Source organism: Schistocerca gregaria, chromosome 1 (genome assembly GCF_023897955.1).
Source record: "Schistocerca gregaria isolate iqSchGreg1 chromosome 1, iqSchGreg1.2, whole genome shotgun sequence".
Classification (NCBI taxonomy): Eukaryota; Metazoa; Arthropoda; class Insecta; order Orthoptera; family Acrididae; genus Schistocerca; species Schistocerca gregaria.
In genome coordinates this window covers 142,775,807-142,800,947 of record NC_064920.1, presented here as the reverse complement: position 1 = coordinate 142,800,947, position 25,141 = coordinate 142,775,807, and the positions used below count along the sequence as shown (strand labels likewise).

General features: G+C 37.7%; 1 protein-coding gene across 1 annotated transcript in view; it reads right to left on the bottom strand.

Moving 5' to 3' along the window:
• Positions 1-32: 32 nt before the first annotated feature.
• Positions 33-25,141, bottom strand: part of LOC126334979 (cilia- and flagella-associated protein 57-like) — a 100,834-nt gene continuing 75,725 nt past the window's right edge. The window contains exons 6-7 of the mRNA XM_049997821.1: positions 6,921-7,130; positions 33-380 (exon numbers count right to left, since the gene is read on the bottom strand). Coding sequence (XP_049853778.1) covers positions 33-380; positions 6,921-7,130 — 558 coding nt within the window. The remainder of the gene's footprint in view (positions 381-6,920; positions 7,131-25,141) is intronic.

The window sequence follows — 25,141 nt, the reverse complement described above, 5'->3', positions numbered from 1 at the left end:
ACATTTGCACTACCATAACTCTGAGCTATTAGTTATGCTCGATCATAACTAATTAATTGTTCCATTTGTTTCAGAATACTCTGAGCTACAGTATGAGCATTCTGACTTTCTCGATTAACAAAGTTCCAAAATCTTTCAACAGGTTTACCCTTAACAAAATAATGCAAAACAATAACCAATTGATATTCACAAGACACACCTGTGCTTTCAGCCATGACTATTGCAACATAATCGGCATATTTAATTTCTTTACAAACTTCATCATGGTACACTTCCAACGTGCATTGCAGTAGTCCATTCTGAATAGTCTTAGAAATGCCATTGAACACTGATCCTTGAATGAGATGAGCTTGAAGATCTTTATCCAGTTCCATGCTGAACTGAATTAGCTCATGCAAAAAACCTTTATTTTGAGAGGCATCAGACTCATCGTGGTCCCTGAGAGCCAGTTTCAGAGCACCACAGAACCAAATACAGTTTATAATTAAATTCAATATATATCTATTCTTTTCTACGCATTTGAAGTGGCTGTCAGTTGTTTGTCTATATTGCAACTTAAATTTCTGCTTGGTTTTGCCTAGAAATGAAAGACTGAACACATTAGTCATGTGTTACTTTGACATTTTATGTACTTTCATTTTAGACTTCATATATACCCAATATCAGTTACTCTGGTCTTACACCAGTGAAGATCTCCCATAAATAACACACAAGGAAAACAAAAAAAAAAGCATTGCTTTCTTCACAACCACAACTCCTTTTCTTCTTTTGGCAGATTTCTGGATTGAACTTATGGCATCTAGTTTATGTTTGTTGCTACAGCTTCAGATTTGGGAGTGGCCTACCTTCTGTTTTTCATCTGCGAGTCCTGTTGCTAAATAGTATTTTTACAAACTCATTTACTTTGTTCATGTTTGCAATTTTCACAGTCAACTGAATTTTTCCTTACAGATAAGACTGTGCAGACAGCTATTTACAGTCAACTACCTGACATCACAATAACTACAACATGTTTGTACAGAACTGTAGTACATGAATGTAATGAATACAAACAGAAATACTACACCTTTGTTTGGAAAACAGATTTTATTTATTTTTTATTTTGCGTATGGCAATAAAGCGACAATATTTTATATAAGTACAACAATACGTAAACGAAATGTATAAAACAATACAATGTGTAAATAGTACATGTGTAAAAAAAAAGCAATAACACAAAAGGATAAAGTACAAACACTCAAGACAAAATAACTACACATTAAACGCTTGGAAAGCCTGACTAGAAACTCATTCATATATTTAAAGCTCAATATTTGGATTGCACAGCCAATCCAAAGCAGAGGGTTTCACATATATAACCTCAGAGAGAGGTCCGGCGTATCTCCTTAAGGGACATTCCTCAATAATATGGCGGATGTTGTGTTCTGGTGCTCCACAGTCACTGGCTGATGAGTCACATAGACCCCACTTGTACTTATATGCATTGCATCTTGCATGGCCCATTCTGATATGCTTTAATTTAGTCCAGGTAAATCTCTTCAAGTCAAAGCTCGGTAATTCCAGAGTAGGATCTTGGATACCTTGTTTATTAATTCCAGAATCATTCCAAAAGTGCCGCCATTGCTCCTTGATGTCAGGTTGATGTTCTTGTGTATTAACCCGTATAGGCTTCCATGACATCAAGAGGGTTGATAGTATTTCGTTCAAAACGTCATGGATTGGTAGATTCTGTGGGTAATCTGAGTCATGAATTTTTGACCACTCTCTTACTGCTGCTTCTTGCTTTCTCAATTATGGAGGTGGGATATTGCTTAGAGTATGCAGCCAAGGGACTGGGGTGGATTTAATACAACCCATTATTATCCTCATACAGTCGTTCAACTGGACATTGATTTTCTTAGTGCTCGAATGCCAGACAGCAGAGCAATATTCGGAAACAGGATATACCAGGGCTATTGTGGCAGTACGTAAGGTGGATGCTTGAGCTCCCCAAGTTGAGCCAGCCAATTTTCTCAGGATGTTGTTGTGTCTCTTTAGCTTTTGGCATACATTTTCTAAATGTTTTTTGTAAGTCAGGGAGCGGTCCAGTGTTATGACAAGGTATTTGGTGTTGAAGTTGTGTTTGACTCTTTGTTCACAGAAGTTCACATTCAGTTCCTAGTGGGTCATTTTATTGTTCAAGTGGAAAGCACACACCTCAGTCTTGGCTGGATTAGGACAGAGTCACCATTTTTTATGATAGGAATTCAAGGACTCCAGATCTTCTGTGAGTACATTCGCTCCGTCCCCAAGTGTTTTAGTTTGTACAACTAGCGCCAAATCATCAGCATGGCAAAATTTCCTGCTGACTGTATTTGGTAAGTCGCTAACATATGAATTAAAAAGGATTGGAGCCAACACAGATCCTTGAGGAAGGCCATTTTTTATTTTATACAATCTGCTGGTGTTGTGGCTGATGCTCACTTTGAAACACCTGTTTGTCAGCATGTTGTTCATTAAGGTTGCCAGTTTTAAACTAGATATGTGTCTCTTGAACTTAAGCACAAGACCCTGGAGCCACAGTGTCATATGCCAATGACAGAACAACATAAGCTACACTTGACTTCATCCTGCTCTGGAATCAGCTTTCTATATATGATGTTAGGGCTAAAACAGCTGCACTTGTTTCTGAAACCTGCCTGATAAGGAAGGGTTATTCCATCCACTATGTCCTGAGTTCTATTAAGTATTAGGCATTCCAACAACTTAAAGCATACACTCAGGAGGGCAATGGGACGGTAGCTAGTTGGATCTTGTGGTAGCTTTCCAGGTTTAAGGATTGCTAGTGTGTGGGCTATTTTAAATTGTGGTGGGACTATTCCAGTGTTTAAAATGTTGGCGTAAAAGTTTCTTAGCCACACTTTTCCATTAGGTCCGAGGTGTTTTATAAATTATGGGAATATACCATCCAATCCCGCCGCTTTGCATATTTTTAAGGTCTTTATCGCACCCTTGATTTCCTCTTTACTAAATGGTGATGAAAGCGATGTATCATCATTTAGAGTTTTATCAATTTCTTGTAGTTCTTCTTTAGTTTCTGCTTCAGTTGTTGGATCAAGAGGGGTTTTCTTCAGCATGCACCTTTATGTGCAATGCCATCTCCGACGATTTTATTTTAGGCTCCTGGTGGTGTGCTGAAAAGGAGTTACCAAGTTTGCTCAATAATGACCAGGCTTTTCTGCTGGAATGTGTAAAATTCATCTGGGATGTGAGTTCCTGCCACTTGTGTTTTCTATGTGTGTTTAGTCCCCGTTTCTTGGTATTTATCATAAAGTTTGTTAATATTATTGTCCCAGCAAGGAATATACTGTTGTCTAACTCCACGTGGTATATTCCTTTTGGCTGCAGCAATGATGACTCCAGTGAATCGTTTACAGTTTTCTTGCTTTGGGGTAATCCAGCACAAATTTTGATCAACTTCTTGAGCATATTTTGCCCAATTAGCTTTCTTAAAGTTCCATCACAGTTTATTGATAGATTTTACTACTGGGATTTGGAGGCCAATGTTAAGTATGGTGGGACAATGTTGGCTCTTTGGAAAGTGTTTCAGGACTATTTTTGTATGGTATAGTGGGACTCTATTCTGATCAGTGAACACAATGCAGAGATCAGGATTGGTATCTGTTTGCCATCTGGCTGATTGGAATGTCTTAGGGTCCTTGGCATCATATATCATGTACATGTCTTGTGCTTCAATCCACTCAGACAGAGTTTCTCCATTTTCGTCATCGTTGCCATACCCCCAGAGAATGTGACGGCTACTAAAATCCCCCACATGCACGCAGGGGTTGGGCAGTACTGTTAAAGCTGGTGTTGGTGATTTACATTGTGGGGGCTTATAAATGGCTGCTATGGTCATTCCATTAAGTTCAATAGCAATTATTTCTATGTCATTGATTTCTTGGCATATCACTTCTTTGTACCCAGCAATGTTGTTACCAAGATACAGAGCGGATCCATGAATGTGCAATGGCAGTGCTGCGACCATCCTGTAGCCTGGAATGGTGCATGTTGTTATGCACTCCTGCACTTGATGAGTTTCTTGGAGTGCTATGATGTCGATTTTATGATGGTTAGCCAGCTTGCTTATGTAGTCACATTTATCCCTTGTCAGGCCTTCTACATTAATTTGCAGAACATGGATGATGGGTCCAATATTTTTAGTCTGTTGGCTCTCAGAAGAGCCTTTCTTGATGATAGCATTCTTCTTTTTCTTGTTTTGTCACTGTGTGTGGCAGTGAGAGATCAATGATCTAATTCAGCCACCATTTGAGTATACTTTCTGCCACCTGCTATTACAGTCTGTTGCCCGGGGGCACCATCTTGGAGGTTGTCTACACGTCGCACCTCGAAAAACAAATGCTCTACAGGTGGTGAATACGTCAGTTTTTTTGTTCTGTAGCAATAGCACTACTGTTGTGAAATATACCAATATTGAAATAATGCCTCTTAGTTTCAAAATCTAAGGGCATAATTGTATTCAAATTACACATAGCTATTTATAACAATATTTAAGTGTGTTATTTCTGTATTTGATTTAATTAAGCATTAATTGGCATTTAAGTATGCATTACCATAACTTGTAGAAAAACTGAAAAACTCGATTACAAGAAATCTGCACGATGATGTATTCTAACATGATCGCTAGATGGCAGATTGTGCTTCTATAGGTCCTGCATTTTACTTCTCTCTGGCGGAAAGAACATGAAGTTTTAAGTCAGACTAGCTGTGGCTCTACCTACACTATAAGAAGCATGTAGAAACCAAAGACTGAGCCTTTCACACAGCCCTTATGCGGGCAGTTGGATCCAAGCTTCAGAAAACTACCGGGGAAGCATGCATGGTGAAATGTGCCTCTTCAAATCACAAACTACATACTCTCAAACAGCGTTTTAGGCACAGTTTGCATAGATTTCTCTTTATTTTTTACACTAGTGGTGCTGTGGCACAGCGGCACTACCCCAGTAGCCGCCCATGATGGCCATTGCCAAACTGGGGCCCGGAACAAAGTTGACCACCTGGTGGCAACAACATGTAGCTGAGAACAACATGCTCTATTTCACTGGCTGCTTTACAACCTTTGCCAACTGGATCCTTTCCCCACATTTACTTTTCTAAACTATGCCGATGGGAGTAATTCTTTCTGGCCTCAACCTTTGCTAGCCCACTGCAGCCACCTCTTCCTCTGTCCTCTCACTCCCTCCTAAGCCATGTGTACACATCATTGTTATCATTCACCCCCCCCCCCCCCTACCCCCCTCTGCCTCTCCCTACTGCAATCCCATCCCATGCACCTGTTGCCCCTCTCCAAGCTGTTAGTTACCAATCAGAGAACACTCCTAATATCACTTGAAAATGTCCATATTCACTTTTGACTTTTAACAATATTCTTATCTATCTATGTATTGTTACCTCATGACCTCTGAATCAGATTAATAATAAAAGTTCACAGACTTGCTTGTCCCTGCTACATTCCATATATGAATGAAATGGCACAAAACTCTTTCATATAATTAATAAAATTAATGGAGTATATGTGTAAATGTAGTTCTAGACCCACTTTAATGCAAACATTTCTTTTTTTTTTTTAGTTTTGTTGTGGATGCGGTCAATACAATTTTATTGATAAGATGAGCATCATTCTGATTTTTGTTTCTAGTCCATATCACTCATCAGTTGGGCTCAACAGGTAAAAATAATTGTGTTCCTGTCAATAAATGTATACTGTGTTACATTTCTGCCCACTACACCCACTATGAGAAATATTTTAAGTGGTTAAATTTTCAATTGTGGCACAAATTTCTGGTTTATTGAAGTTCATGATACCTTTGTTTAGAAAAAAAACTGCTGTTATTTTAATAATTTTATTCAGTACTTATTGAATGTTTGATATAGTGGTTGAGTCTCAATCACAGCTTATGTAAAGGGGATGTTGAGTAGTAGTCAGGCACACCAAAAAGACTTCTAAACATATGAGCTTTTTGCCAAAAGGCCTTAGTTTCCAGAGACAGTAGTCATGTGCATGTGAGTTGTGTTAGTGTGATTGTGTGTGTGTTGTCTAATTGAGAAGAAGGCCTTATGGCTGAAAGCTCATATGTTTAGTAGTCTTTTTGGTGTGCCTGTCTGTGGCTAAACATCTCATCTATATGGTGGGTAGTAATCTAAAGTAAATTCAGAAAGATGTAGGTTTCAGTAAGTACTGGGAGATGAAGAAGCTTGCACAGGATATGGTAGCATGGAGAGCTGCATCAAACCAGTCTCAGGACTGAAGACCACAACAACAAAACAATCTATCCTTTTCATAATATGGCCATTATTCCACACTGGATTTTCCATTGCTTGATATTGCACAGCTTATTTAGATATATTAAAAGCAGCCAGCACAATGCAATGCCATTCTAAAACAGTTTCAATGTTTCTCAGTATGTATTTTGAGTGTTTTTTAACTAATGTCTACATTTCTTCATGTTGTAGGATAATCATAGCAAAAATTTCCACTTTAGTTAACTCAGCATTGAAATGTTGACTGATAAGTCTGTAGTTTTAGAACGTGAACTGTCTAAATGACTTCCAAACATGCAACAGGTGGCTGAATGCAAACAGTCAGTAAGAACATTTAAGTAATAGGAGAATTTTATTGTTTGGTCTTAGTATCTTACACAATTCATCAGACTGAACTGGTAATGTACTGATTTGGGCAACATATTTATAGTTTAAGATTTATAAGAGGTATAGTAACATAGGGAGTCATAGACATATAACATGTAAAAATTGTAATAAACTGGTACTTTTTGTATATAATTATATTTATTTTTTGCGAATGAATGAAATAAATACTGTAGTTGAATCAATTAATGAAAATTTATATTTTATTGACTTACTGAATTGTTAGTTATTTCTCTCAATAAGCCATCTTTGCTGACAGTAATTATTGTTTTTCCATCTGATGTTACTGCGATCTGAGAGAGGCCAGGCCCCAATGCTATTTGGCCAGTAATTTCCCCACGAGGAATGTCCCAAATAACAATTGTGCCGTCTGGACTGCAGGAGACCAGCATGTTATCCATACAGGCCCACCTTATGCTGCATACCTGCATTTTTTGGCACAAAGATGAAACAGCATGAATATTTATTAGTGAGAAGTATGTTTTTCATATCATTATCTTGGAAACTCAAAAACAAAAATAAGTAATTAAAGAGTTTCACTTTGTGCATTCTTTGTGTAAGTGTACTGACATGATTTCGATGAACTTTAAATTAGTCTCATAAATAGCTCTAATTGATAAAAACTGAAAAATGTACACCATTCACCTTATACTACAAAGGTATTTATAAACAAAAAGTGTGATTCAGAATTTAAAAAATATGGTATCAAAGTAATAAAAATTATGTGTGTTCAAGTCAAATTTGAGTACAACGTTTGAGCTCTTAAACAAGAGTAAACCAAATATCTGCTAGAGATATCTTCAAGGTGTAATTCATCAGTCAGAGCAGGCAAGACATTATGTGAACATCACAGGCTCATCATTAGCCTGTGAGTGTCAGTCTTCCATAATGCCTACAACATGGAGTAGTGCAGAGCAAAGTGACTAGAACAGTACTGTATAATAAGTGAAACTGTACTTACCAAAACACAGATGATCGCAGTATCAACAAGCTGTGAGGATGTGTGAATATGAAACAGAGCATTCGCTGCAGATAATCAACTGATCAAGCATAGAACGCTATAGTGTTAGATGAAGTAAAATGCAATTATTCCTCATGGAAACATATGAAAGTGAGATGAACAGTGCATGTACTGTGGACACCATACAGTAATGAAGCATGGAATACTTTAGATATAAATACATGAATCTTTATACTGTGTACTCACAAGGACTGTAAATACTGGCCTGTGATAATGAAATCAAATATTAAAGGCATAACAAAGCACAGAAGAAAGCATGGCACATGAGATGTGATGTAATAGTTGCTTGCTTCATCAACAATGTTGGCAGTGCCACTGTTACAGCTTGTGGAACTGTGATGTCAAACTATCTATGACATGAATGAATGAACTATTTGACATTTATTAAAAACAATGGACCATCACTGAACTTGGTCATACACTAAGATGATGATGATGATGTTTGGTTTGTGGGGTGCTCAACTGTTCGGTTATCGGCACCTGTACAAATTCCCAACATTAGTTCAGTCCAATCTTGGAATTATGAATGATGATGAAATGATGAGGACAACGCAAACACCCAGTCATCTCGAGGCAGGTGAAAAATCCCTGACCCTGCCAGGAATCAAACCCAGGACACTGTGCTCGGGAAGTGATACACTAAGAGAAGTGATCCATAATATGTAAAAACATGTTTATTCTGGTGTAGGATGTGAGGGTCTTGATAAAGTGTACTTCCAGACATTCTATACAATGCATTACGCTATTTAGTGAGCATAGAACCATTTAGGCACAGTTTTAATCTTTGTTTTTGTATGCCTGTTTCCTCCGAAGATCTTTCTGCAATTTGATTGCTTTTGTTAAGTGTATTTGTAATGACATTAGTAGCGTACTTCTTCCAGGTGTATCCCGTATGACAATACTATGTATGGCCTTTCTGGGAGCTGTTCAACAAACAGTAGGAAGCAAGTAGACAGGGATCCATGTCACGCATCCATGGCTAGCAGGCCAAAATCCTAACACACCCATTATAAAATTGTCAATATTTTCTCAAATTTCTTCAGGTGGCATATGAATATAACTATGTTAAGACCTATTTATAAAGCAAACAGAAAAGCAAGACACAAGAATGACAAACAATAATGGAAATATATGATTTAGTCTCCTTTTTTTAAAGTTGTGCTAAAAGAACTGGCGTAATGATCATAGAGAAATCAAAGATAAAGTAGTGGAATAGAGAAGTAAACATAAGACAGCACCAGCAATGTTATACACACTTCCACCATCAGCAGAAGGAATCAAGAGGTTATTATTTTGTTATTATTAGTTTCACTTCAGTAGAATTTACTTAGTTATTGTTGAGATATAGGTTCATTTACTGTGTCATTTGTGTAATTTTTATCCAGAGAATTTGTTGCCAGGGGCTTCATCTGATTGAAAAAACGATTAAAATACGAAAAGTGTCAATATTTTATATGTTGTTTTATGAATTAGATGCATTTTATAATCATGAAAAATATTTGGCAAACAATAACAACAAACAAACATTCACAAAAGGAAAATAAGAATATAACAGGTAACTTTAAAAAGTCATCTCTTGTAAATTATTAACCATTAATATTATATGCTTTATTTTTAAAGCTCCATCTCCCTAGTATCAGTGAAATAATCTTGCTTCTATTGATCAGTGACATTATTTTGCTCTCATGAAAGAAGTAGGATGACTTTGTACAGAAGGTGAAGTATGACTACAGAATAGTATAGCAACATTCTCCTTTGGCTAGAGGTACATCTTGTGCTGAATGAATGAGGTCTTCTGTTGTAATTTCAAAGTGCATGATGCATACTGAGCTGTGGATGAGGATAGATCATAACATTATAAGACACCCATCATTACTGTTAATAAATGTATTCCAGACAGAAATGCACATACAATGTATAAAATGGCATTAACATTACATTACCACATTTACACTGAATTTTTTTGGTGCAGACTACACATTTGCCCCAAAGAGCACTCACAGGCAAGAGAAATATAATCTAGAAATCCCTTGGTTTCTAAGTGCACTACAAAAGGTGCTGAATTCAAATGATAGTCACTGCATTGGTCCTTTCCAATACACTCTTTTTGTTGGTATTCTAAATGGTCTTCTGTTGTCAGCATTGACCTGCAGGGGCAGTCTAACAAACTGAGAAAATTCATCTTGTCTTTAAAATCTACAAACAATTCCACCTCCTTATATGTATCAAATATGGCAATGTGTTTAGCTTCTACAGTGGAAGTCACTACAATGGACTGCTTTTTACTTTTCCAGCTGATTGCTACACCAGCTAACAAAATCATGTACCATATTACAGACTGTACCATATTACAAACTATCAGCTGGGTCATCTGCCCAGTCAGTACCACTGAATGCACTAATATAAGAACAATTGGCTCTGAAACATAAACCCAAATCTTTAGTTTGCCACAGGTAGTGGAATATCCCATTTTTGGCACAGTGAGGATCACGTGGTTTTGAAATGAACTGACCCAACCTTCCCACAATAAAGACAATATCAGGCTGAGTACAAATCGAAATACATGCCAAACAACCACCACCTTTTGGTGCAATGTTTGGTCAAGTGGCTTGTGTTTCTCATCTTCATCATAACAGTTGTCATTACATAGTGTATCTATGCCCTTGCACACACTCTTGAATGTTACAAGCCTCTCTCCATCTCCTGTTGCAACAGCATCATATGAATCCCAGAGATCAGTAGAGAAGAATGCACAATGATCCTGTTCACATTATTCCAAACCTAACTTTATCATCACAGAGCTGTTAAAAGCATTTCAATTCTTATGTGCCTGGTGAAGCCCATACAAGCTCTGATTCAATAAATACTAAACAATTTTGGTTTCTCCATGAAGCCCTACACACAGATTTATTGGGAATACTCTGCATGCTTGGTACTGCCTATGCTTGTCTTTCATGGAAATGTGGTCACTTCCTGCCAATGTGGTCCTTTCCACTGCAGGAGAAACAGAGTATGTTTCTGCTAGATATGTTCTTTCAGTTTCAGATTAGCAGTTTCTATATCAATTTGTTTGAGTTTTCATTCCCGTAGTACTGTAACTCCTATCAGAATCCTCAAGCAACTTCATCTTATCACTGGATCTTACCTTTCCCAATAATCCACTGCAAATACCTAGCTATAATCCAGAGCTACTAACCTTGCTTTAAGTTTAATGGTATCACCTTCTCTGTTTTGCTTTGTTGTAAATATGCACTTACTTGCTATAGCATGATCAGCTTTTGATCTACTGACAAGTTGCCATATGCTATAGCATTTTAGACTACTCACCTGTGACTCCATGGCTGTATGCCATATGTCCATGTGAACTGATGCTAAAGCCTCTTCTACTGATGCTGGAATGGAATAGATTCACTTGACACGTGGTAATTAAAAACCATACAAAGGAACATGAACCACACTTTCACAGTTTTGCCAGATGTGAAGACCACTGTAATCCCACTTCACTATTTTCTCCAGGAATTCAACTTTCCAGCACTGTATCACACTCCTCACACACATTACTATCTTTCTACTGATGCTGGAATGGAATAGATTCACTTGACACGTGGTAATTAAAAACCATACAAAGGAACATGAACCACACTTTCACAGTTTTGCCAGATGTGAAGACCACTGTAATCCCACTTCACTATTTTCTCCAGGAATTCAACTTTCCAGCACTGTATCACACTCCTCACACACATTACTATCTTCACAGGCAGTAACTGCACTGTCTTCTGTATCTTAGCTATTTCTTCTCTGATTCCATATTGGCCCCCATCTCCTTGAACAGCTGTTGACTCCACTGCATTGTCTGTTATTGGTTTGACATACCTAGATGGTGTGTTGTCACAATCTGTTGATAGATCTGGGAAGCTCAAATGCATTGTATTGGCATTATCTGCTGTCACCGTATTACTGTGTGGATTAGCTATGGTTGTCTGCTTCATGTTTACTTCCCCTGGAAGACACAGTTACTTGTTAACTGTTGCCCTCAGAGGAAATATTCTCTCATCAAAGATGACATCCCCTTTCGAAAGGATATTTCATTGTCCACAGATCCATAGACAACATCCTTTTGATATTGCTTCCTCTCCAAGATAAATACAATCTTCTGCTCATTCCCCAAGTCTGTCACATGTCGATGTGTTTGCCAGGTTCTGCAGCCAAACACTGAGCATTTTCAAATCTCCTTTAACAATTTATTTCTGCTTCCAGACTTCATATGGGATTTTTCCACTAAGGAATCTTGTTGGTTATCTATTTCAGATGTACCAGGCTAACATCAAAGTTTCAACCAAATGCTAAAGGGCAAACAACTTTGGAATAGCAGACACCTCATGATGAATATAATTGTTTGATTCAGGCACTCAGCTTTTCTGTTGGATGGAGGAGAGTAAACTGTACTTTTCTGATGTGGTATGCACTCTTCCTTGAACAGCTCTTAAAATTGGCCTTTGATGTACATGGCCCCATTGTCCAATTCAAAACTTTGTGGTTTACTCAATATCTCACACTCTACATACCCCTTAAACTCCTCAAAAGACTCAGACACACCACTTTCTACCTTAAGCACTTTGACTACTGAATACCGTGAGTGATAATCCAGGTAAGTAGCATAGTAATGCACTCCACCCAAGGAGGTCTGTCTAACATACACTACATCACTATGTACCAGTTCTAGGACGTTTCCAGTCACAGTTTGGCTTGGTTTGAAAGACTGTCTTTCATTTTTCCTTCACACATAATTCACGTTTTTCATCGTACTTAGTAGCTGCACATAATTTTGGTAAAATTTCTGTGTGTCCATGTCTTTGATGCAAGAAAAACTCCTATTTGCTCAGATGTCGCTTTAGTCTCTACTTGTTGATGTGTTTTGTCACTTGGGGCATCACTGTACTGTTATTCACTTTGTAATATTCATAGCACACTAAACAGACATCACTCCTTAATGATCTTCCTCTCAACATTTCATTTGCACCAACACACATGCTAACATCACTATTTTTAATCTAATGCTCTTTCTTTTTTTGTCCATTTGTTTAGAAACAATAAGTTACCATCCAGTTCTTTCATGAGAAGCACTTCTGTAAGTTGGAATGACTTACCACCACATGATTATATTGCTTTCTTGAGAACACTTACCAGTCACTTTAGTAACATTCTAATCATCCAACTTCTTCAGAGTTACCTATCTCTAAATCTTGTAGTATCTGTTAGTGAATATGATCTATATCTACATCTACATCTATACTCTGTGAACCACCATAAGGTGCATGGCAGATGGTATTCCCATTGTACCAGTTATTTGGGTTCTTCCTGTTCTATCCATGTATTGAGCATACTGAGAATGATTGTTTCAATGCCTCTGTGGATGCAGTAATTGTTCTAATCTTATTTTCACGATCCCTATGCGAGTGATACATAGGGTGTTGTAGTATATTCCTAGAGTAATAATTTAAAGTCAGTTCTTGAAACATTGTTAATAGACTTCCTCGGGATAGTTCATGTCTATCTTCAAGAGACTTCCAGTTGAGTTCCTTCATTATCTCTGTAACACTCTCCTACAGAGTAAACAAATCTGTGTTCATTCATGCTGTCCTTTTCTGTATATGTTTAATATCCTCTGTTAGTCCTATCTAGTATGGGCCCCACACACTTCAACAATATTCTAGAACTGGTCACATGAGTGATTTGCAAGCAATCTCCTTTGTAGAATGATTGCATTTCTCCAGTGTTCTACCAATAAATTGAAGTCACCTCCTGCTTTACCCATGACTGAAACTATGTGATCATTCAATTTCATATCCCTACAAAGTGTTACACCCAGGTATTTGTATGAGTTGGCCAATTCCAGCAGTGACTCGTTGATATTATAGTCATAAGATAGTATTTTTTAATTTTTTTTCATTTTCTGAAGTGCAAAATTTAACATTTATGAACATTTGAAGCAAGTTTTCAATCCCTGCACCACTTTCAAATCTTATCAAGATGTGACTGAATATTCTTCTTTAAGATAGTACCACATTATAGATAACTGCATCATCTGCAGAAAGTGTAATTTTACTATTAAAATTGTCTGCAAGGTCATTAACATGCAACATGAACAGCAAGGGTCCCAACACATTTCCCAGGTGCACACTCAAAGTTACTTCTATATCTGACAATTACTCTCCATCCAAGATAACATGTTGACCTCTCTATCAAAAAGTCATCAATCCAGTCACAAATTTCACTTGGTACCCCATATGATCATGCTTTCTGCCGTAAGGGTAGGTGTGGTACTGAGTCAAATGCTTTTGGAAATCAAGAAATACAGCATCTACCCAACTGTCTCGATCCAAAGTTTTCAGTAAGTCATGTGAGAAAAGTGCAAGTTGGGTTTCACATGATCGATGTTCTCAAAATTGATGCAGGTTGGCACTGAGGAGCTCATTCTGTTCAAGATACTTCATTACATATGAGCTCAGAACATGTTCTAAGATTTTACAACAACTCACTGTTAAAGATATTGGACAATAGTTTTATGGATCACTTTGTTCAAGGGATCTGCAATAGATTATAGTTAGAAGAGGGGCTAACACAGCTGCAAATTGAGAATAGAATCTCACAGGGATTCCATTGGGACCTGGGGCTTTTACAATTTTAGACATTTCAACTGTTTCTCAACACCACTGGCGCTAAGACTTATTTCATTCAGCTTTTCAGTTGTACAAAGATTAAACTGCGGCAATTCTCCTGGGTTTTACTTTGTAAAGAAACATTTGAAAAGGGAGTTAAGCAATTCAGCTTTTGCTTTGTTACCATAAACTTCAGTTTCTGTCTTATTTGCTAGGGACTGGACACTAACTTCACATATGAACAGAATTTCTTTGGGTTCTGTGAATGATCGCTTGACAATATTCTGCTGTGGGAGTCATTGAAGGCATCATGCATTGTTCTCTTGACAGCCAAACAAGTTTGATTCAGCCTCTCTCTATGTATAGTCCTAAGCTTTGTTTTACTTCTATTCTGCAGTAATTTCTCTTTCTTTAGAGATTTCTTTACAGCAATAGTATACAATGGATGTTTCCTCACATTATATGAACTCTTCTGCTGGGTACATTTCTATACATTGTATTGTTGACTACTCTTTTAAAATTGAGCCAGAGTTCCTGCCCTGTGCTGAAATTTCAAGTCGATATGACTCCACTGATATTTTTACCTAGTTTACTGAACCTATATAACTTCCTGCTTATTTTAGTTGTCCTTTGTACTCTGGTAATCATTGTTGTCACAACTGCATCATGGTCACTGATACCAGTTTCAATGTGGACAGCCTCAAAGAGGTTAGGTCTTTTTGTTGCCATTACATCCAATATTTTTCATCATGAATGGGGTCCTAACTGTCTGTTCTAGGTAGTTTTCAGACAAGACATTTAGTAAAGTTCCACAGGATGTTTTGTCACTCACATGACTAACAAAATTGTAATTTTCAAATTAATTGTTGAATGGTTAAAGTCTGCACCAAAGATTGCAGTTTTATTGGGGAGCTTATGTACAACTGAACTGTGGTTTTCTCTAAAGTTTTTTTTCACATCAGCAGATGAGTCTGGTGGGTGATATAAGAATCCAATTATCATTTTATGCCCATCTCTGATACTGAGTCTTGCCCAAACATTCTCATATGCTGCTCCAATTTCTACCTTGGTGGATTTGAGTTTCTTGTGTACTGCAACAAATACACACCTCCAATTTCCATTTGCCTATCCTTTCAATATACGCTAAATTTTCCCCAAAATTCTCATTACTATCAATTTCAGGTTTCAACTAGCTTTTAGTATTTAATATTATATGAGATTTGCTGCTTTCCATGAGTGCTTCAAATTCTGACACTTTGTTGCAAATGCTTCTGCAGTTTACTATTAGGATTTTAATTCACTCACCTGTTGGAAGCTTTATTTTTGATATTACATTGATACTTCTGGGTTTCCTACAGCTATCATTATCTGGATTGGATATAGGGTTGCCTAAGCTAAAAAAACCTCGTGTGCACCACACACACAGATACCTAAGTAACAGCTTCCAGTGTGTAGTAAGTCAAGGAAGTTGCAGCCTAGTTTGTCAAAAAACCTTCTAATTCTCTGGTTCAGTCCTTCCGCTTGACTCAGAACCAAAGTGCCAAAATCAGTTCTGGGGACAATGCTGCAGATTGTGAGCTCCATTGAAACTTCATGCACAAGGCTGGTTTTCTCAACCTTCTCTGCAGTCCCAGGAATGACCAAAGAGCGACCTCACAGCCCAGATGACAAGCATCATATGCCAGAATGAGATTTTCACTCTGCAGTGGAGTGTGCGCTGATATGATACCTCCTGGGAGATTAAAACTGTGTGCCGGACTGAGACTCAAACTCGGGACCTTTGCCTTTTGCAGGCAAGTGCTCTACTACTCTAAAGCACTTGCCTGCAAAAGACAAAGGTCCTGAGTTTGAGTCTCAGCACAGCACACAGTTTTATTCTGCCAGGAAGTTTCAGGCAACATATGTTCCAATGTGCTTCAGAGTCTGCAGTTGGTTGTATCCTGTCCAATCAGTGGCTGCTGGAATAGCCTCTTCAACATGTTGAATGAGGCCCAAAGGCCTACACACTGAGTGCACCTGATCCTTTTCTGTCCCTTGCAGCCATTGCCAAGGACTACCATCATTTGCCATATGTTTGAACTACCAACAATTAATAGACCCCTACACATTTGTGTTTGCCTCCTTCTGACACCAGACAAAATAGGTCTCCCCTCAAACAGGTGAAGTGAGTCCTACTGACTCAGTTTCAGTTTCAGTGAAAGGCAGCACCTCAAACTTATTGATTATGGGGATTGGTACAACACCCTGAGTCCTCCCTGCTCCTCATTGGCCCTGTGCAGTATGCCTACATCTGCCATTGACACACCCCTCGCAATCCAGTGGATGAGTAATGACAGATTTTGTTCTCTCTGCAGAGGAGCCAGGATCCATGAGAGAAGATAGTACTTGAGGTACCTCTGGTACAAGCATCACATGTACATGACTCACGGGAGCTCTTCCAGCACACCAACTTGCAGCAGCTGCCAGTCATTTCCAGCTACTTATGAACATCAACCAACTCATCTAGTGTTTGAGAGCAGCATTCACAGTGGGGCTACATTTTGGCTGGTGCCATGCATTATAAGGTAGTTAACAAATAACTTTAAATTAAGCCAGCAGATTATCTTTTAATCTGTTGAGCTAAAATTTTGCTAGTTGCCTACAATTATTGAAACAAATACACAAAATAAGATTTCTATTAACACAACACAAAAACCTATGGTAAAAACTACTAGTTTCCTAAAATGTTTTAGGGTTAATTGCAGTTATTAGCAAACTCAAAAACAGAGTTAATTTATGAAAATGTAGATAAGATATAGGGCTACTCCTTTTTAAAGGAAAACTAAATGTAACTCAATACATTAGTTAGAAAATCTGCTACAGTTACTAAATCACAAATGCCAATTTGCTACATGATGTGATGCTCCTGGATCAAAAACTCACATCTTTCTATCAGCATCTCTTCATCTTTGGTAACTGTCATAACCACTATTTCATCATCTTACTTTGCACTTGCACTATATGAGTCTTTGCTGTTCGCATCATTTGTAACAGTGTTGAGCTTATACCTTCTTTCCCTACATGCTGCTTTCTTGGGAATATTCTGCCTTCTCAGTAGAGCTCCTGCTTCTTTTTCATGGAAATGTGGGCACTCCCTGTTGATGTGGGCTGATTCACTGCAGAAGAAACAGGGTCTCTTTCTGCTGTATGTGTTATTTCCACTTTCTGGGTGTCATTTGTGACATCTGTGGTGGTTCCAGACAAACCTGTTTTGTTTCTGATCTCCACCTTGTGCTGCATATGCTTTGGCTTCTTTTGGCTCTTGGTGGGTTTGGAATCTGGTTCCAGTCACTACTCTCTTGATTCTTATTTGTTGCTGGCAATGTATGTGTTCAATCTGTAATAATCTCCTTCTAAATTTCTAATAAGACTTTCATATTTTTCCATAGGCATCCGAAGAAGCATGAAATGTGCAATTGTTTTGTCATCAAAGGTGAATCCCCCTTGTTTCACTAATCTATTGGCAGCCATGGTCTCCATAGTCATATCATCTTCTTTCTTGATATTTACAAAGTTTTTCATCTTGGATATGTATTAAATAGGTCACTTTGAGTATATTTAATCAAGCTTCCACCATGCCTCCTTTGCCAGCTTAAGAGCACCAGTCATTTCTAGTTAGTAGTTTTGACAAGAGTTAGAAAGTTACACAAGGCCCTCTCTCTTTCCTTCTTTGTGCCTGCATGCAATTGGTCATAATGTGTTCCAGAGCTGGGTTCTAGGGCATCCAATGTCTCACAGTGCTGTATCACTGAATGAACACTGATCAAGCAAGCAAAATACTTATTTCTGTGTCGACCATTCATCTTTGGAGATGGTTCTGTCTTTCTGAATTGTTTTCCTCGTTGTCTGATATTGTATTTACTTATTTATTTACATATCAAGTTCTGTAGGACCAAATTGAGGAGCAAGTCTCCAAGGTCATGGAACATGTCAGTACATGAAATTACAGCATAAAAGTAATAACAGATAAAATAAAATGTTTATGAACCTGAAAAAAGTCAAGCCATAAGTCTAAGTAAACACAATCAACAATATAACAAGAATCAGCTTAATTTTTCAAGGAACTCCTTGACAGAATAGAAGGAGTGACCCATGAGAAAACTCTTCCATTTTTATTTGAAAGTGCATGGATTACTGCTAAGATTTTTGAATTCTAGTGGTAGCTTATTGAAAATGGCTGCAGCAGTATACTGCACACTTTTGTGTACAAGAGTTAAGGAAGTCCAATCAAAATGCAGGTTTGATTTCTGCCAAGTATTAACCAAGTGGAAGCTTCATATTCTTGAGAATAAACCAACATTGTTAACTAGAAATGACATTAAGGAACAGGGGTCAACAAGAGATTTGTGAACTTATCCCACTTATTTCCCAAACTGCCTGTTTCTGAGCCAATATCAGATACATTGTCTATATCAGTTCTTGCACTTAGCATTTCTTCTCTCATTGAACTCACATGCACACCACACTCATACGCTGAGCCCATAAACTGTTGCAATTTTAAAGTGTATAGTACATATTGAGATGTAGTTGAGGATAGGTCACTGAATAATAACACACAGATCTCACTGTTAAGAAATATATTCCAGATAAACACACACATACAATTTACACATACATATTTACACTGAGATGTTTTGGTATGAACAACACAGCCATCAGAAAGAGCACACACAGAAATGAGGACCATAAGCCCAAAATCCCTTAGTTTCCTTGTGCGTTGGAAACAACAAATAAAAATGATGCTCACTGGATTAACTAGACAGAATTGTGACATATTCCACCTAAAATACTACTTTCACAAAATTAAGATTTACAAAGTTCTTTTTTTCCCCATTTACAGTACCAGTACTCTGTCATGACTCCACGACACAGAAGACAAACACTGCCTTTATAGAAAATATTTAATTTGTGAAGGTATGTGGTGTGACTGAAATTATTTTGCAAAGAGGGTCTTCTACGCTTTTATCAAAACGTATTTTGTAATCATTGCTCTCTCTAGGTTTTGGACTTTATTTGTAAGAATTATTTAGAGAGGGTGGGAATAATCTTACCTACACCAAAATATTATTTTTTACTTGTTTTCAGAGCTTGCATGGTATCATGAGAAGTCCTACTGATACACTCTTAGCAATACCTGGTACTAGAGATGAATTGTGTGATATAGTCCTCCACGTATTCCTTCATAAACATTTATGGGAAGCCCCAGATTAATTCTCTGCACTGTCATACTATTAAACTAATCTACACAGAGTATTTGGAAATTCCCATTACAAACTGCTAGGACTTGTAGAGAGTGAGTACATAATATTTTGAATAGCAACCCATGCCCAGAAACATACTGTTCCCATGCTGCAGCTGTTTGAAAACATGTTTGCTAGATAGTTACACAACAGGATAGTCATAGTGGGGGGTGGTTACATCAAATTGGCTGATATCGTTTGCCATCTATCCTACCTCTCTGACATGGACTGAGCCTCATTCATATATCTCTGAGTGTTAGAGCAACATGCTTAAGTACACGTTTGTAGAATAACATCAACATGATCCTTTGGAATGCTGAAGCTCATGGTAATGGAAGGGCTGACGAAAGATGATAATTACAGTACAACTGTAGGTCTTAATGACTTAGTGAAGAATAGAGATGCACATCATGATCTGTGAAATACTGAACAAGCTTAAGGATGGAATAAAAGACGGGGAGAATTTTAGTGCATTTCCTATAATTGGTGTCAAGCTTAAAGATGTTACTGGATTAAGTAGTAAAGTGATTATCAGGTGTGTTCCATTGATTTTCAAGATAAATGAGGTTTCTTTTGTGCAGGGATGTTTAATAATTGAGGATTAGAATGCAAATTTAATGCTGGGAATGAATTGGATGGTCAAGGCTAAAGTTGGTTTTAATTGGAATGAGATAAAATTGTCATTTAATGAGCCTAAGAGGGGAATTTCTTAGAAGAGAGAACTTGTAATGATAAGTAACAGTAATAGCAATCATATCAGGGAGTTGAGGAATTTGATGATAAAGGATGCTATGAGAAAGATGAAGAATTATATGATGGGGAAATAAGTAATGAAACTTACAGTGATCTTGTAGCAAATAGAGATGGGAAGTGAAGCTTTGAGTACAGAGGATAAACAGGAAATAGAAAACTTTTTATAGGGATCTAATGATATTTTTGATGAGAGACTAGATAAGGTGAAGAATTATCAATGTAAACTAAAGCTGAAACCTTATGATCCATTTTCCATGAAGCCTTAAGATGTACCCAACTGTAAGAGAAAAGCAGTTGAAAGGGAGTTACAAAAAATGTGAAAGATGAGGGTAGTGGAATGAAGTTATAGCCAAGATAATAACCCATTGGTGGTCATTTCTAAATGAGATGGTAGGATTAGGCAAGTTCTGGGCTCTAGACATTTGAACAAGTACTTGGAGAGAGAGACTAATCATCCAGAAAACATAGGTGACTTACTGAATAAATTTGAGAAAGTGGAATACATGACTAGCCTTGACTTAACTTCTGATTTTCATCCAATATGACTCTAAAATGTACTGCATTTTTACATAATGGTGGTTTTGGTGCTATGAGGTTTCATTTGTGTTGAATGATTCTGCAGCTAAACTTATTATGGGGTTTTCTTTTGTTTTGTGGAAGGAACTTTTAGCCAAATTAACTATTTTTGTAGATGAAATTCCATTATCCACTTAGATATGGAAAGATCATATGAGTACTTGCAGGGAAATTGGGGAAAATTGAAAAAGGGGTGTATGACTCTGATGTTTGAAAAAAGGAAATTTACTGTGAAACAAGTTAACTTCCTTATCCACAGAATAACAAAGAAGGGAATTTTGCCTCATAATGAGAATACCAAAGCCACTGCAAAAGTCCCTAAGCCAAAGTTTAAGAAGGAGATGAACTCATTCTTTGATCTTGTATGTTTCTACAGAAAGTATCCTAGGACTGAAGGTTAACTACACCTTGCTTAAACAATCTGCTGGCCCAAAAGTACTTAGTATAGTAAGTAACAAATTATCTTGTATCAGCAATTTGGAACATATGTCTCAAAACTCAGAACCAGATCACGGAAACATATAAGGCTGACCAAGCCTGAAATGTGTCAGACTTGGTCAAAACAAAGAGCTTGAGATTATAATACAAAAACCATACTTAAAGCAAATAATCAAACTAAGCCCAATGTAAGCAATGTACCCTCTTGCAGAAAAAATGAAGTACTTTTGTTACATATAAATGTAGTCCCTAAGAAACAAAGTCATGGAACTACAGAACTGGCTGGATGAATTTCAGTCTGGAATTCTCTGCTTGAATGAACATAGGATTAAAAGTTCAGAAATAAGCTTATTTGTACCATTTGGCTACTCATTTGTAACAAGCTACTGTAGACCAAACAACGTCCACAGTGGAGTGTCCACTTATATCAACAAAAACTTGAATCTAAAATATTCAATCATAGACCTCACAAGTCTGTCTGTTGAAGGACTTTTTGAAGCATCTGCCTTGGTTATACACACTCAGAAACTCATTATTGCAACAGTTTACTGGCCACTAACTTCTGATGCGGAGATATTCACAGAAAAACTCTCTTAATTAATCTTACTGACTGCCAAATTTGAGCAAAATAAAACATTTGTCACAGGAGACATTAATATAGATGTAAGACTAAAGAGAAAAACAGTGGTATACGTCCTAAATATCTTAAGATCAATTAATTACTGCTGCTTAAATGAAAAATCAACCAGAATGGACGCATGCCTTGACAATATAATTAGAAATGTGTGTCAGAATGATGTAGTGTGGGATACCATCAAATTAGAACTATCTGACCATGATGGCTTATGGTTCAAAATCAGAAATCTGACACTTGGTGCCAAGTGGTTCTAGGTGTTAGAGCCTGGAATCATGCGACCGCTATGGTCACAGGTTCGAATCCTGCCTCGGGCATGAATGTGTGTGATGTCCTTAGGTTAGTTAGGTTTAAGTACTTCTAAGTTTTGGGAGACTGATGACCTCAGAAGTTAAGTCCCATAATGCTAAGAGCCGTTTGACACTTGGTGATACCAGGATGCTATACGACATATAGAGCTCTCAAGGAAGAGAATATTGAAGTAATGAGAAATGAACTGAGTAGAACAGAATGGGCTAGAATACTAACCATACCGCAGCACGCGACATAGCTTTGCAGATGATAAATGTAACCATTTCAGAGAGAAGAGCGGCCAATGTGACGATCTGGCTTTAAGTCGATTCGATAACAAAAGACGAAAACGGACGGATTTTTCAGGTTTTTACTACATATGAACACTTTTGACATTCTCCCATGCAACGCGATTGCTAGTCCTCCCTTCATGCAAAATCTTAAGGTCCTAGCTCATGCCCAAGGCACCAAAGAAGGGTAAAAAGTAAATAATTGATAACTAAAACTTGAATTGTACTGCTTCTTACTGGCTCTTACATCAACTTAGAAGCTTCTTCTGTGTTCTACTATGGTGCTTTTAGTGTCTCCGCATACCGCAGATATAAGTGAAAGCTTTTCTGCATTCATATCCAATGTAAAAAATACATTAGACAGTAACTGCTTTTTTATTACTAAGAAATGTAACCCTTGCAATATGCATAAACCACAACATACAAAAAGTGGTACACCCTACACCTCAATAAAATCAGAATCCTTCTACTCATGGTGAAGGACAAAATTGAAGACAGTGAAGAAAACAAGAGTAGATATACAAACTTAAGAAAAATACACATATCTGAAATTAAAGCAGCAAAAAATGAAAGCAAATGAGGAGTATATTTTAAATCCTAAAAACAAATGTAAAGCTGCCTGGAACACAGTTAAAAGTGAGATAAACATGGGAAAGGAAGAAGTCAGTAACCCAAATTGTAACACTTTCAACAAATACTTCATAAATTCAGTAGATGCCCATGTACCAAATAGTGAAGATTTAACTGATGCAGATTTTTTTTGCAATCACAGAATAAAACAGATAAAAGATGTAACTGGAGTAGAATCACTGCTACAGATATAAATAACTCTGTAAACAACTGTAGAACAGAAGACTACTATGGAATGAGTAACTTTGTAATAAAGGCTATAATTAAGGAAATTAGAACTCCTTTACTCTATCTTGCAAATAAAATCCTTGATGATGGCATTTTCCCTGATTGCCTTAAAATTATTGATACACACACCTTATACAAAAAGGGTGACAAAGAAATGCCAGATAACTAAGACCAATATCAATTGCCCTTATACTGGCCAAAATCATAGAGAGCAGCTCACACACACAGATTTACATGTATTTTGAGAGCAATAAATTACTTAATGATAGCCAGTTTGGATGTAGAACTAATCAATCAACCATAAAAGCTATTGAAAGCCTGATAACTGAAATCCACAATGCTTTTGAAAGGAAACTGACCAACTGTGCAACACTCATAAACTTCAGCAAAGCATTTGACTCAATATCACATGAGATAATTGTTAAAAAATTAGAATATTATGGTATTGAAGACAAACCACTTAACTTGATTAAGTCATACATAAATAACAGGCAACAGTTAGTGTATGTCAGCAATGATAGGTCAGAACTAATGAAAATTAAGAGAGGAATTCCACAGGGGTCCGTTCTTGGACCCTTCGTCTTTATTATCTATGTTAATGACTTCTCAAACTCTATAGCCAGCAAAAAAGTTTTATATGCTGATGATATGACCATGATCTCCACAGGTGAGAGTATGCAAGAGGTGGTAAACAACAATAATGAACTTTTTGAAAAGTGTAGGATGTATTGTATTGCTGACCAGTTATGTATAAACAACACAAAAATTGAGGATATTTTTTAAATCTGAAGGTACAGAAATAAGAGAATCGCAGTGTCAAACTATTCGGACTAAAAACAGACCAGAGGCTCTCATAGGACGACCATATGAGCTATCTGACTTGCATGCTTGATATTCCTGCTGTATAAACTAACGTATTCGCCGATACCCCAGGAGCAACAGTGTCTCTAATTTGCTGGGAAGTGGCGGTGCGGTCCCCTACGGCACTGCGTAGGATCCTACGGTCTTGGCGTGCATCCGTGCATCGCTGCGGTCTGGTCCCAGGTCGACGGGCACGTGCACCTTCCGCCGACCACTGGCGACAACATCGATGTACTGTGGAGACCTCAAGCCCCACGTGTTGAGCAATTCAGCAGTATGTCCACCTGGCCTCCCGCATGCCCACTATACGCCATCGCTCAAAGTCCGTCAACTGCACATACGGTTCACGTCCACGCTGTCGCGGCATGCTACCAGTGTTAAAGACTGAGATGGAGCTCCGTATGCCACGGCAAACTGGCTGACACTGACGGCGGCGGTGCACAAATGCTGTGCAGCTAGCACCATTCGACGGCCAACACCGCGGTTCCTGGTGTGTCCGCTGTGCCGTGCATGTGATCATTGCTTGTACAGCCCTCTCGCAGTGTCCGGAGCAAGTATGGTGGGTCTGACACACCGGTGTCAATGTGTTCTTTTTTCCATTTCCAGGAGTGTATATGACATTTCATTCTTACTACTTGCAGGCATCCACTGACCTCTAAACTGTGATGCCTACCTCCTGATAAACAGCAAGCAACTCAGTCTAAGTGCAGTAAAATGCTATCAGATGATTCAGTATCTAGATATCACAGCTCATGGGCTTCTCTTTTGCACATGGT